Source organism: Nicotiana attenuata, chromosome 3, assembly GCF_001879085.1.
Source record: "Nicotiana attenuata strain UT chromosome 3, NIATTr2, whole genome shotgun sequence".
NCBI classification, from domain to species: Eukaryota; Viridiplantae; Streptophyta; class Magnoliopsida; order Solanales; family Solanaceae; genus Nicotiana; species Nicotiana attenuata.
In genome coordinates this window covers 59,803,261-59,817,957 of record NC_031991.1, presented here as the reverse complement: position 1 = coordinate 59,817,957, position 14,697 = coordinate 59,803,261, and the positions used below count along the sequence as shown (strand labels likewise).

General features: G+C 41.1%; 1 protein-coding gene across 1 annotated transcript; it reads right to left on the bottom strand.

Annotated features, from left to right (window-relative positions):
- Window positions 305-1,276, bottom strand: LOC109224411 (uncharacterized mitochondrial protein AtMg00810-like). The gene has a single exon (XM_019388992.1). It carries the CDS (start codon window positions 1,274-1,276, stop codon window positions 305-307), a length of 972 nt encoding a protein of 323 aa, XP_019244537.1.

The window sequence follows — 14,697 nt, the reverse complement described above, 5'->3', positions numbered from 1 at the left end:
TGGGTTGTTGTTGTTGCTCGTGGTGGTATATGAGTATGTAAACATTGTAATTGGACGAAATTGACGAGATGAAGCTAGGGTTACACTTTGAAGAGAGAAGACGGAGAAAGAGAGAAATTAGACTTTCATTCTTCTAAATTCCCAAAGTTCTAGAGTATACACATATATATATACAGGGGCAAAACAGTCTAATTCTATCAACCTATCCGGATCAATATAAATACAATTATTGGGCTGACTTTGGCCCAAACCTGTCTATAGCTCTATGGCCCAATGTTGTATTGTTGAGCCCAATGTTGTATAATTATGTAACCCCAACACCCCCTCTCAAGTTGGAGGGTGCGCTCACACCCAACTTGCCAAGCAACAAATGATGTTGTCCACCTGTCAAACACTTGGTAAAAATATCAGCCAGTTGAGAAGTAGTGCAGATATGATGTAAAGAAATTAGGCCGTCAGCTAACTTTGTCCTTATGAAATGGGAGTCCACTTCAATGTGCTTAGTACGTTCGTGAAACACGGGATTTTCCGCAATATGCAAGGCATCCAGATTATCACAATATACAGGAACAGGAGACACAGAAGGAATTCCCAAATCAGTGAGCAAATGAACCAACCAAACCAATTCAGCCACAACCTTACTCATAGCCCGATACTCAGCCTCAGCAGAGGATAATGAAACAACAGTCTGTTTCTTAGATTTCCAACTTATTAAACTACTACCCAGAGTTATGCAAAAACCAGAAACAGTCCTACGAGACTCAGAACACGCAGCCCAATCACTATCACAATAGGCAAGTAAAGAAAAATTAGAAGGGGTACTAAGAGAGACCCCAAAATCAAGAGTGCCTTTCAAATATCTCAAAATGTGAAGAGCAGCATTCATATGAGGCACCCTAGGACACTTGAGAAACTGACTTAAGTGTTGTACAGCATAACACAAATCAGGTCTAGTATGGGTGAGAAAGTTAAGTTTACCAACTAAACTTCTATAAGTGTCAGGCCTAGGCAATAACTCCCCATCATCAAATTTCAGCTTGACACCCAATTCGAGAGGAGAAACCACAGCAGAAGCAGAATCACAACCAAATTCACGAAGTAAATCAGCAATAAACTTTCGTTGATGAAGAATAACCCCAGAATTATCATAGAAAACTTCAATTCCAAGAAAATAGTTGAGTAAACCCAAATCGTTGATTTTAAATTGGTCGTTAAAGAACTCCTTAAGGGCAGAAATTTCAGTAAGGTCATCACCCGTAAGAATAATATCATCCATATAAACAGCAAGGAAAACAGTGGAATTGACAGATTTCTTGATGAAGAGAGAGTAATCGTTTAGTGAAGAAACATAACCTCTAGAGCAAAGTGCAGTGGATAACTTGGCATACCACTGACGATGTCACGACCCAAAATCCACTAAGGGTCGTGATGGCACCGGACACTGCTATCAGGCAAGCCAACTAAAATACTTAATTAGATTCCAATTTAGACAATTTTGAAAACCCAGATTTTCCTTCTAATTTCATAAGTAAAGAGACAACTGCTTCAATTCAAATTAAATAATAAGCAATAATACAAAATATTTCAAAACCATCCCAGAACCCGGTGTCATAAGTGCATGAGCAATTTCTAAGAAATAATATAATACAACATCCGTCCGGAATACAGTGGACAGAAAGTAAATACAATATACTGGAAGGGACTATACTAGCTGCAGGCCGCCTCGAATAATGCAACTCACCTAGTTCCCAAATCATCCGTGCTGCTACGCCCAGTAGGCCACTAGATTTACATATACCTGTGCAACAAAAATGCATAGAAGTGTAGTATGAGTACAAAAACAACGTGTACTCAATGAGTATCCCATCTAATCTCGAAGAAGTAGAGACGAGATGGTCGACTTCGACACTTACTAGTGGTCCAATAATGATGTCAATAATTCATTAAATCATGGACTCTTATAAACATGATTTTTAATCCAATAGGAGGAAACAAGTATACAATTATTTCTTTTATAGGAAGTTTCCCAAAATTCCTTTTCATTATTTATCCAAATATTCTCAAGCCATGAAGGGGCAATAACAACTTCAATAAGTTCAAGGCAGCAATACAAGCATGCGCAAATCATGCCGAGGCGTACGGCCCGCTCCAACAGAAAATAAACTGTGCACTGCCGAGGGTCAAACGGCGTGAACCATAGATGCATCTATTGCCCCGCTCGCGAACTATCCATGTGATGCGGTCAACATGAAATAAACAATCCCCCTGCTCGCGAATCATACGTGCGACGCAGGTACACATAGAAATACATGCTCAGATAGCCAATTAAGAATTTAAAGGGGAATATTTATTCAAATAAAAGCCACTTTCTCTTTTAACAATGTAAGAAAAGAAGTTTAATCCTTTTTGAAATTATTTATTAATTCGATGTGGTTTAAGCAATTCGAGCTGTCAATAAGTTTACAATTCATCCAAGTATAGCATGCTTTTGGGTCCTACACTACCTGGAGAATAGCATAATAGTAGCTACGCACGGACTCTCGTCACCTCGTGCGTACGTAGCCCCCACAAATAGGAGCACATAACCAATTAATTCACCTATGGGGACAATTCCCTCTTACAAGGTTAGAAAGGAGACTCACCTCGCTCCGAAGATCTATAACCGGCATTCCACGCCCTTCCGAAGACTCGAATCGATGCACAACGCTCCAAAACTAGCCAATAATTATGTAAACCAATTAATATATGCTAAGGTACTCATTATAATCCAATTTATAACAATTCCTAAACCCGATCCAAAAGTTGACAAAAACGCCCTCGGGCCCACGTGCTCGGAATCCGAAATTTTTCGAAGATAAAGTTTACCCATAGCCTCACGAACTCAAATATATGATTTTCTCTAAATTCCATACCCAAAATCGTGGTCAAAATCCAAGAATACTAGTTTTCTAGGTTTTCCCTCAAACCCCAAGTTTTCTACAAATTTCAATGTCTAAATCCATATATAAACCTTGTATATACTCAAAACTAGTAGAGATCACTTACCTCATGCTTGGTGATGAAAATGGCACTCCAAAGTTGCTCCAAAATCGGCTCCCATGGAAGAAATGAAGTGAAAATGAGCCAAACTTTGATTTTTAAAAGAACCCCACTGCCTCCAGCAGTTTCCGAATCTGCGGAAAAATGACCGCATCTGCAGTCCCGCATCTGCCGAAAAATGACCGCATCTGCGGTTATGACAGCAACCAGCACTTTTTCCCGACACGGAAATGAGCATAACTCCCTCATACGATGTCCAAATTCGACGATTATTTTTGCTATGGCTTCATAATTACGATACGGATCTAATGGTTCAATAAAAACTTAATTTGGAGCTCATTTGCTTAATATAGTACCCCTTTATGTCCAAAGAAACGACATTGAAACATCAAATAAGAGCGCGATACAACCCGAAACACACCCGAGGCCCCCGGGACCCCGTCCAATCACACCAACCCACTCCATAACATAACACGGACCTGCTCGGGGCCTCAAATCATACCAAACAACGCTAAAATCATGAATCAACCTCCAATTCAAGCTTTATGAACTTTAGAACTTCAAACTTTTACTTTCGATGCCGAAACGTATCAAATCACGTCCGATTGACTTCAAATTTTGCACACAAGTCATATTTGACATTACGGAGCTACTCCAACTTCCGGAATCGGAATCCGACCCCGATATCAAAAAGTCCACTTCTGGTCAAACTTCTTCAAAAACCTTCAATTTTCTATCTTTAGCCAAATCGCTCCAAAATGACCTACGGACCTCCGAATTCACTTCCGATTGCGCTCCCAACTCCAGAATCACCATACGGAGCTTCTCCCAGACTCAGAATCCCAAAGGGACATCGATAACACTGAAATGCACTTCAAGCCAAAATTATGAAATTTCTTCCAAAATGCTAACTTCCACAATGGGCGCCAAAATGCTCCCGGGTCTTCCACAACCCGATCCGGGCATACGCCCAAGTCTGAAATCATCATTCGAACCTGCTGGAGCCTTCAGATCCCGATTCCGAGGTTGTTTACTCAAAAATCCAATCCTAGTTAATTTTTTCAACTTTAAGCTTCCGAAATGAGAATTCTCTCTCCAAATCAACTCTGAACTTTCCGCAATTCAATTCCGACCACGCGTACAAGTCATAATACCTGAAATGAAGCTGCTCATGGCCTCAGACTGCTGAACGCCGCGCTAGAGCTCAAAAACGACCGGTCGGGTCGTTACATTCTCTCCCACTTAAACATACGTTCGTCCTCGAACATGCTGAGAACTATACTGAAGTAGTCTGAAATCATTGTTTAACACCTCATGCACCTTCCCGTGCTACCACAACTCAGTTGAGCACATTAGCTCGATCAATTCTGAAGATATTTCTTTTTATTCAAGCAAATAAGCCTTAGAGCCCAATTCCAACATCTCGAATTCTATGCTAGGCCTGTTTCCAACATACGCTCATCATATCAATCACTACACGCAGTACCAAGACGTGACTGCATACCTTAGCTGAATTCACACTGTGCACCATTTTACTCATAGGACCACAATAACATTCTCTGATCAATTTAATCGAAATTCCACGAATTTGATGCTCCCATTGCACCGCATGACATACATAGGTCTTGTTCGAACTCTTATAATACCGACACGACGGATGAGATCTGTATAAATTCATAACCACTGCCGAAACAACAATTCATTGGGTCTATACTCCTGGCAAGAACTATCACCTCATTCTGAACCAAACAATGGTTTTAGCTCCTTGATATACTTCATATACTCAGACTGCACTGATCTCGAATTCAATGTTCTCGTCTCACCCAGTACGAACTGCTCAGGCAATAAGCCACCCCGACATGACCAAAAGTCCCATATGATGCTACAATGTGCCAATATGCTACCATATCGAACGTGATATAAAGGAAAGAAAACCTTGAGAAGGAAATTCAACTACACCGCTCGCAAATCATACATGCGACGCGGTCGACTTAATTAAACAAACACCCCGCTCGCGAATCATACATGCGACGCGGGCACACAGCTAATATAAGCTTTCCTCATAAAATAGGAAACAAAACACATAAAAATAGATACGGGGAACTGTACTCAGCTTCACACTGCTGCGGCCCGCAACCCGATCCGAACAACATAACCATGGCGGCGTGCCACCCGATCCACCCATAAAACTCGCATAAGGAGATACGCACCGAGCTAGATTTCTCATTTCAATAATATACCGAATATCGGTCACAAGCACACTAAGTGCATAATTCCATCCCTGGGGAGACATATAGCGCCAAAAGCCACAAAACTCAAGCACAACTGAGGTGCGATATACGATTTGAAATCTCAAAAGCCATCTTGCTCATATAACATCATCTCTACGCGGATCCTCAACACATAAGCGATTTCTCAAGCCGCCTCCCAACTCACACGGCGTAACGTATCACTACATGAAATATCTGACAACAAAATAACACCCTGACTACTCCTCCATAAGGAGCGCATTACTGAATTGAACACGTTTGGCCTGATATGGAGCCCATATACACATTTGAATCCATCCACCGACCTCAAGCCAATTCTGATCGCACTGAACTAGGCTAATTACCTTTCAAAGGTCCATAATAACTCCTCTTCCGCTCGTAACACATAAGAGCATCCATCATACTCGGAAAAATCATCCGCAGTCCACGACTCAATAGACTGAGTGCCCTCCAGGCATATATTCTCAAATCAACGATATTATCACAACCTTCATACTTGGTTTAAGTCTTTAATCAATCATTTGACTACCTGCCACACTTATACAATCTTCCTGTGGGACACACTCCCACAACTTACCATAACAATTAATTGGGTCGTACCTCCAAACCACCGGCCGCACTAACGCTGAAAAGCGATCAAGAATCATTAACCAGGATACAAAGCCCTTTTTACAAAACACCGATCTCAGGTGACGCTGGTGACAAAACCAACTTACCTTAAACATCGAAACTCCTTTCCTGCTCATCCGAGCTCGTGACATCCTTGTCAACACCGAACTGCTACCTTGATCTTCACTTCAAATTCCATACCACTCACTGCACTTAACATGCCAATATACGATAGAACTCGTTTTTCATCATAGCTTCGGAACCACTGTTAGATTGACACTTCATCATATAAAACATTCCACTTAACTCACTTCAGGAGGATCATAGCAACACACAGGTGAATTCTCATGACCGTAGAATATGTAAATCTTTAAGTAGTGGTCTAAACCACCATAGCCCTTCCAGGGTCCACCTCCACATAACAGGCCACAACGGTAGAATACTTTCTAAATAACACTAACTACGCCGGCCGACAAGCCTCGCACGCACCGTAACAATTCACATGCATAACTTGATCGCGCTAAAAGAACTGATCATTACCAGCAACATGCCAATTCGACTATGGTTAACCAATCCCTCTTCTTCCAATTTGTCCTTGATTGTCATAAAAATAATGATAACCCCATTCAACACTTAACACACTCCATCCACACTCATCCCGAGTGACCCTGAATCACGAGACCATGCTATCTCAAATCCCACGAACCATTTCGTACCTCCCAATTGCTACATCGCAAGTCAAAACATCATAGAACATTCTGTGCCCCTTCTCATAGGCTGCTATCAAGCTTGATGCTTAACCGTACCTATAGGCTCGAAATCATTAGGCATCGCACTTTAACTTTTGAGTTCACTAGGACCGTTGCTGAGAGCCACCCGCTCTGACTTGGCCCTGAATTTAATAAACTCCATGAATCTTCTATCACATGAATACCCTTTCGGCGAAGAACCCGGCCGAATCATTTCCCTTGGAACCCGCATCTATACAAAGCACGAACCCTGAATCCTTTCCGAATCTGAACATGAGCCAATAAGGCCAACCATAGCACACCTTTAACAATTCCTTTATTCAAATTACCACTTATGTTCTTTTCCCGTAGCTGGAGTAACCCATCAATATGGTAATAACCAAAAACCTCGCAAGTAGTTAACCATGCAACCCAATCATAGGCGGTGGGACTCTCCCACTTATATTGAAGCCATTATTACACAACACTGGCATTTACCAGGACTCTTTATCTCTTATTTACGTAACCTTGCGCAATCAACCGCCAAAATTCTCAGAATTTTACTGTAAAACCCCCTTTTTATACTCTGAATCATCAACCACATTTGCACGACCGACATCTTCGCCGTATAACCACTAGAATTCTTCGCAGAAGCCTCACCAACCACGCGGCTGCTAACCTACTCACAGGAATAACCCACCCGTAGAAATCACTCCCCAACATCTTCCAACGCTGCTATACGGGGTACAATCACTACGACATCAATAACCCATCCTGAGTCCGAGCTCACTCTCCAGCTGCACAAGTCCATTCACCCCTCGTGGACATCAATTAAACGTGCGGCAACATTCTTCCAGTTCAAAGCTATGTTGTATCCTTCTTCTTTTCCAGATGCTCCTTCCCGTTATATCAAATCTCCTGCCGCATAATAGCCCATGCTCAGAATTAAATCTGTAGACCTCAATCACAAAATCACTAAAATTTCCAAGTCATCCCCGACTCTCCTTAAGGCACATAGTCATCCTACCCTAATGTCCATATGCAACTCCGCCACTCTCCCACTTTGGCGGAACTCATCCTTTTAATCGACTACTCGACCCTTGGCCTCTTATACTCGGCATTCTAGAAATTTTAGCCATCGCTTGACACTTCCCACATGCCTTTCCTCATCCTTTGCTGCTCAGAAGCTGCCTTAAATAAAATCTATCTTCGTGGCACTTGAACCCACAATTGCTGCTAACTTTAAACCATTCTGATGGTCATCTTTCTCGAACCATCAAAATTAGAAATACTGATTCAATCCTAAACCACCACACCCTGCGATAATCTGACAGTTGTATCTCCAATACTGTTTCACAATATCTTTCCCCGAAAGGCAAATTGTGGAAGATCATAACACCGACAAACTTAGTACGTTCAATTAGAACAACGACACCCCAACATAGAAGAAAGCTCCACCACGCTTGCAAATACCAAGTCTCATTACTCCACCAGCCCACATCTGACCATTCTTAGTCCGATTGCCTTTCCCCTGCCGGGGAATAAAATACTGAATCTCTTGATTATGCACTAAGTAAACCTCCCTTCAAGTCAGTCACTGCCCCGACACGTAGGCATACGATCAGAAGTACCGCTACTGGGCTGAAACAATAAAATATCCTTCTACAAAGCGACGATAATAATCCGATCAGCTATACCGGGAGAAACATCCCGTATCACATCTGTAGTACCATTACGATTTTTTAATTCTCGATTTATAACAAGCAGTTCGCGTCGCGTAAGATTGAGCAGGAATGAAGTAAAGGCATACGCCTCAAATGATCAAATCGAACGATAAGGAATCAAGAAGGGAAGTACTCCTAACGGTCCTGCAGCCTCCCGAGGATAAGTACAGACGTCTCCGTACCGATCCGCGAGACTCTACTAGACTTGCTCATGACTCGTGAGACCCTAGGAACCTAGTGCTCTAATACCATGTTGTTGTCGACGCCCCCCTTTTCCTCGCGGAATCGGGTTCACGACATTCAGGAAGACAACTCTTATCCCGTTTGGGAATTGGGTTTTTGGAGTTTGGAGAGTCGCCACCTAATGATTATAGTGCATTAGGACACTTTTAGAAGAATTAAAGATGCAGACCAGAGTTTTGGGTAAGGGCTTGAAATTATCTCGAGGGGAAGGTGTTAGGCACCCCTCAAGATCCACTAGTGTGGTTCCCGGCCATGCTACAATTGTGACTTTAAGTGCAAATGCGAATAAACTAACAAGTATAACAGGAAGCACAAAAAGGTTAAAAGAAGTGCTGAAATTCAAAAAGGGAGCAGTTTAGTTGTAAAAGAAATGTGCAAGTAGAGGGAAGAAGTCAAGCAATTAGTGCAAGCAAACCAAAAATCGTATGAGAAACAGAAGTTGAAAGTGCAGCAGCTTTTAAAGTTCTAAAAAAAATTGTTAAACTAATAAATGGAGAGGGGAGTCCTAGGTTTATACATTACATGGATCATTCGCACAACACTGGTACCCAATTGTACACATAGTGTTATCGTGTAATCATTATCTCCATGTCTACCCTTCCCACCCCGTTAAGGTATTAAAGCGCGGAACGGTATCGTTTACTTATCGCATGCTACTACCCGTCCATATCCTATCAGTTCCGGGGTATTAGAACTTCTAATCCTAAAAGGAAAGAAAGGGATAGAGGCCTTTGTGGAGTTTAAAGGATAAAATTCTAGCTCGACATTCAAAACAAGTATCAAATAAAGGGAAGAATAAACAAGCAAATAAGGCTCAAATAAACCCCAGAAATCAAATAATCATATAGTTTAGCATGCCTTGACAAATACTGATTTGGTCTTAGATTAAAATTGAGCAGTGAGCGGACAGGATCAACACATATATTTGGACAGAAAGTCTGCATTAGGCAACTCGGATACAGTTGTCAGAGATTAAGGCACTGAATTAGTCGCGAGTTCATTTAAGAAAGTACTGATTTTAGAAGATGATCATGCAGAAGAGTCTTGAAGAAAAAGGGTATGTTGCAGACGTTTAGAAACTAGTTCAAAAGGGAAAACATACTGCCTAATTGTAGTTAAACACAAAAAAAAAAAGTTTTGAAAATTCCAGAAGGGACAGAGTTATCTAAAGAAAAGAGTGAGTTGCGTAACTGATTTAAAACGACGAGTTCAAAAGACAGAATTGCGTTGGAAAACACGTTTAGGCAGAATATTAGAAAGAAGGAGTTTCAGAAAAGATATGCCAGTTAAAGAAATAGATTTTAGGGAAAAGTATACACTGATTTGAAACAAGTTTTATTAGAGACTACGTTTTGGAAAACATGTACTGACTTAGGCGTATAAGAAACGGCTAATCAATTGCTACTGCTGTTAGACAGGCTAAGAGAGTTTGGTTCAAAAGAAGCTCCTATGGACATGATATCTACAAGTTATTGATTAGATTACCGAACTTGTTAATAAACTTGGGGGCGGAGTCTTGTTTTATTAAACCTAAAATTTGCCTAATGTCATGCGTAATGCACATCCATAGTGGCAATGACACCTATAATTTTGCAGAAAATTAATCTCCTATAGGCAGGATTTCTACATGCATAAATTGCAGAAAGTGAGTGTTAAGTCCTAATAGAATGCTTTCTATGTGATTAAAAAACGGTCCTATAGGCAGGATCTCTAGATGGTTATATAATAAAGTCCCTAAGATCAATGATTTCTACCCCTTTTGATGCATGAAAGTAAAGACCCTCCGCCAACATCGCTTTACCTATACTCCCACGGGAGTGTTTAATACAAGGTTATGTGAGAAGGAAATGTGTAGGAGAAAATTACATCAGGCTAAAGTTAGATAGCGAGCAAGCCTAATTCAACCCCTAATGTCTAAATAATATGGCGATTGAGCCAAGCTCCCGGATCCAGATTTCCCAAGCCTCCTCTTTTACCCAGGGTGTTTCAAAAGTTCCAAGGAATCCTCAATGGATTCCCGGCATTGCTTACCACCCAAGATAACCATTAAAGAATAGAAAACAGGTGGCAGTATGGAAGACCAGCTCTCAGGCAATCCAAGTTCAGAGGAGCTCAGGGGGTCCCAAAGCATGGCTGCAAAGGAGAGAGGCAGAACTTAATAGCTAAGAGTAAGTGCGAAAGTGAAGAGGTGTGGATTGGGGAGCACATGACAGGTTGTGGTCATTACCTAAGCCACAAAGTAGGCTGGCTACACCCGCTGAGTGCAGCCTGTTGGTCAAACAACATTAATGTATGAGCAGACCCTTGGAAGGTCAGGACAGAGTCTAGACAGTGATTTAAGGAGTAGCTGCCAGACCAAGTTCGTAAGCTCAAAGACGACATAAAGGGGGAGGAAGGGAATGGGGAGACCTGGATTGAGGGTTTGGGGATTGCCAAAGCAATCCAATCCAAAAATCAATGGGAACAAGCAATATTTATGAGGTTTGTCATGCCTGATACCATAATCTCACATGATTAAAGGGGTTGAGAGGGTTCGGGATTCATGAAAGTATCAAAATCATGATAAGCGAGAGCGGACAGGAATTGCATACATAATTTAAATACTGAATTACAAAAGGAAGGGGGAACTGTTACAATATCCTAGAAACAAATGTCAACTAAAAGAATTGGACAGAAGTGGGCAGAAGTAACACATTGTGTGGAGACATGTAAACTAATGAGACATACCAGATAGAGAAGCAAACGGAGTGCAGGGAAAGTAGAGTAAGCAAAGTCCCACAGGCAGCCACAGTAAAGAGACAGAGAGTTTTTAAGTGAGAGTTGAATTGTGAATCAGATTGCGTTCTGTGTTCGTGTGTTTCAAGAGTGAAGGGAGGGGAGCATCTATAGTTTGAAATCAGGCAGGGAACAGGTATGAAAATAACCTGTATACAATGTAGAATCAATCAGTAGCGGAAAAATCCCTTTAATTGTGGGGAATTCAAAAATTTGAATGGTTAAAAGGGCAAGAGTTTTTTTAAGGAGGAGATCAAGTAAGCATATTGTGCATAAGATACAAATAAGGGGTAAAATACATAGGGGTTTTAATTAAGGAAAGAAATTTTGAAATACAAACGGTCCAAGTAAATAAGGCAAGGACAAAGTAAAATCAATTGGTACGTAGTAAATCAAGGGGAATCAGCGGGATTTCAAAAATTAAACCCTGAACCAAGTTAGAAATAGGGGAATCGAACAGGTTAAAAAGAGTTTTCCTTAAAAACAAGGAAAGAACAATCATGTTACACAAAGAAAGTCTGAAATTAGTCCCGAATCTATGGTTTTTTGAGGGAACCATTCCAGCGTGTATAAAGAGTGCAGCAGAACATTAGGCAATGTCGATGGTTAAACCATGTTAGAGATGAGAAACAAGACAAAACACATAGGCAGATAGCCTTAGAAGAAACATTCAGAAACCTCAAAAGAAACCAAGATTCCTGGACAGATGCAAGTTCTAAGAATGGTCATAGAAAAGGTCAGCAGAGATAGGCAGACATGCCAACAGAAAGCAAGAGAAACGACGAGCCGTTTAAGACAAAAGGTAGGCAAGAAACATGATCAGCGGAACTTTAAAGAAAACAAAATAAAGCATGAGCCTGAACACATATAGCAAAAAGTAAGTCAACAACCTAGGCAGCATGTGAACACAGAATGTAAAAAAATCTCCGTAGAAATCCGGTAAGAAAACAAGAGAACAGCCTCGAACATAATAGGAAATAAAAACAACGGCATAAACACACATAGGGAGAGTAAAAGAAATCAGAAAAACATTTTTAGGAGCCATTTTTTAGAAAAACCTAAAAATTGATTTGAAACAGTTTTGAAAAAGGAAATTTTTGGGGAAAAAACTCTAAAAATGTTACCAACAGCGTAGATCTAGCACAACTCTAAAGATAACCGAAGGAACCTCGAATAGGCTAGGCTTCTGAGAACCCCTAAAGGACGAGAAAGGCTTGGAAAAGTCACAGAGAACAGATCTGAGTTGATAAGGTCGAATCCAGGCTCAGACAAGGGCCAAGATATGCCGGAGCAAGGCCCGGAAAACGGCCAAAGAATCTCGAAGCCCAACCAAGGTCTGGATGAAGACCATTGAGGTTAGCCTCGAACCTTCAGTGAGCACGGCGTGTGGGAGCATAGGTGGTGAGAAGAGGTTGTCCCATTGGTTATATTAGCCCGTTGAATTCTGGTGGTTTTGAGGTCGAAAGAGGGGTAGGGCGGCTAATTTAGTGGTTTCAGGTGGGTGAGAGCGTTTGAGAGAGACGAGTGGGGATTAGAGGCGGCGGTCCTTTGAGAAAAATGGGGAGGGTTGGGGGGTTCGTTTAGAATTAAAAATGGTGAAGGGAGCCTGGGGCCGTTGATCAAAATGATCACGCTCAGTTAAAGGGACAAGGGCCGGTTTCGGGTGATTGGGTGTTGGGTCGGGTGGATCAGGAAATTGGGTTAGGGAATTGGGTTCAATTTGGCGGCTGAGAGTTGGGCCCAATTCCGGTTAAAATTGAAAGTGCAAAAGGACTAAGCTTTTAAATAGCCCACTTTCCCTTGTTTAATTTATAAAAAAAAATAGCAAAATTAATTTCTGGAAGTAAATCAAAAACGTTGCTTAAAATGATTAAATAATACATAATTATCAAATTAAAAAATACCTGGGGCCATTTTATAAAATATAAATTACAATTAAATCTAACAGGGGCTAAATATTGCAATTATTGTGCAATTTAATTTTAAAAATACTAAAATAAATTTTGTAAAAAAATATGGCAAAAAAGCTGTTAGCCATATTTTGGTGTAAATATGAGAGTAAAAAAAGGTTGTCCACAAAATGATAACTTTGGAATAATATTTGTTTTATGGTATAATAGGCAATATTGGGTTTTAAAAAATCATTAAAAATTTGGTAAAGTAACCCAAAACTCTCTGTGGTGTGCTCATATATGCACATTATGTTATTCTTGAAAAAGTAATTTTGAGTATAAAAAAATATTTAGGGAAAGTGGGTATCAACAGCTGCTTTCTTTACCCGGGAAGGAATAAAGAGTTTGTTCGGGTAAAGTATGATGGCCAATTTTGAACCGAAAGCAGGCGATTTGAAAAGAATTTGACCGAGCCCTCTGGTTTCCGAGCTGTGCCTACATGTCTGGTTTTACAGGAATCAGGCCGTTATGTAGTTCAGGACCATTGACGGAGCATGCCGATGGAATTCGAAAGAGGCAGACACGATGTTTAGGTGGCAAGAAATATTTGAAAGTTTAATCGCTGGGCGAGAACGCGGAGCGGGATCGCTCCTCTGAGGCGGTCCGTTGCTGGGGCTGCGGTGTACCTGCAGAGTGAGCAATACGGGCGTAAATATAAGTGCATTAAACTTAAACGTGATGCAAAGTTCCCATTGACCGTGAATGTTGTCTTCGAAAAGCGGTTAGGATGACGTCCTCAGCCATGATGTGTCCTGGGCCATGAAGCGCAAAATTAAAGGATTCGCAGGCTATGAAATGATGTTCTCGGGACTATGATTAATGATGCCTCCTGAACCATGATGCCTTTGAAATAATGATGTGCAGGATATAAAGTGGGGGCCTCGGGCCATGGCAAATGGTGTTCTCGGATATGAGAATGATGCCCCCGAACAATGACACGTCCTTCGGACAGTTTTTGGCGATAGTTTCAGCCCATGAAATGCAGGATTTGCGGTATGTCAAGCCGATGCAAAAACCAAGTGTAAATGTGCGATATTCAGCTGATGCAAAAAATGTAAAATGGGCGATATTGTCAGACCGACAGAAATTTTAAAAAGCAGTGGCGATGTTTCAGCCGATGCGTAAAATGTAAATGGCGATATTTTAGCTCGACAGAAATTTAAATAAAGCAGGCGATGTTTCAGCCGGTTCGATGCAAAAAAATGTAAATGGCGATATTTCAGCCGATTGCAAGACGTAAGTAAAAGGTGGCGATATTTTCAGCCGACAAAAATTTAAATAAAGTTTGGGCGATATTTTCAAGCCGTTGCAAAAGACGTAAGTAAAGGTGGCCGATAATTTCAGCCATGCAAGGAAA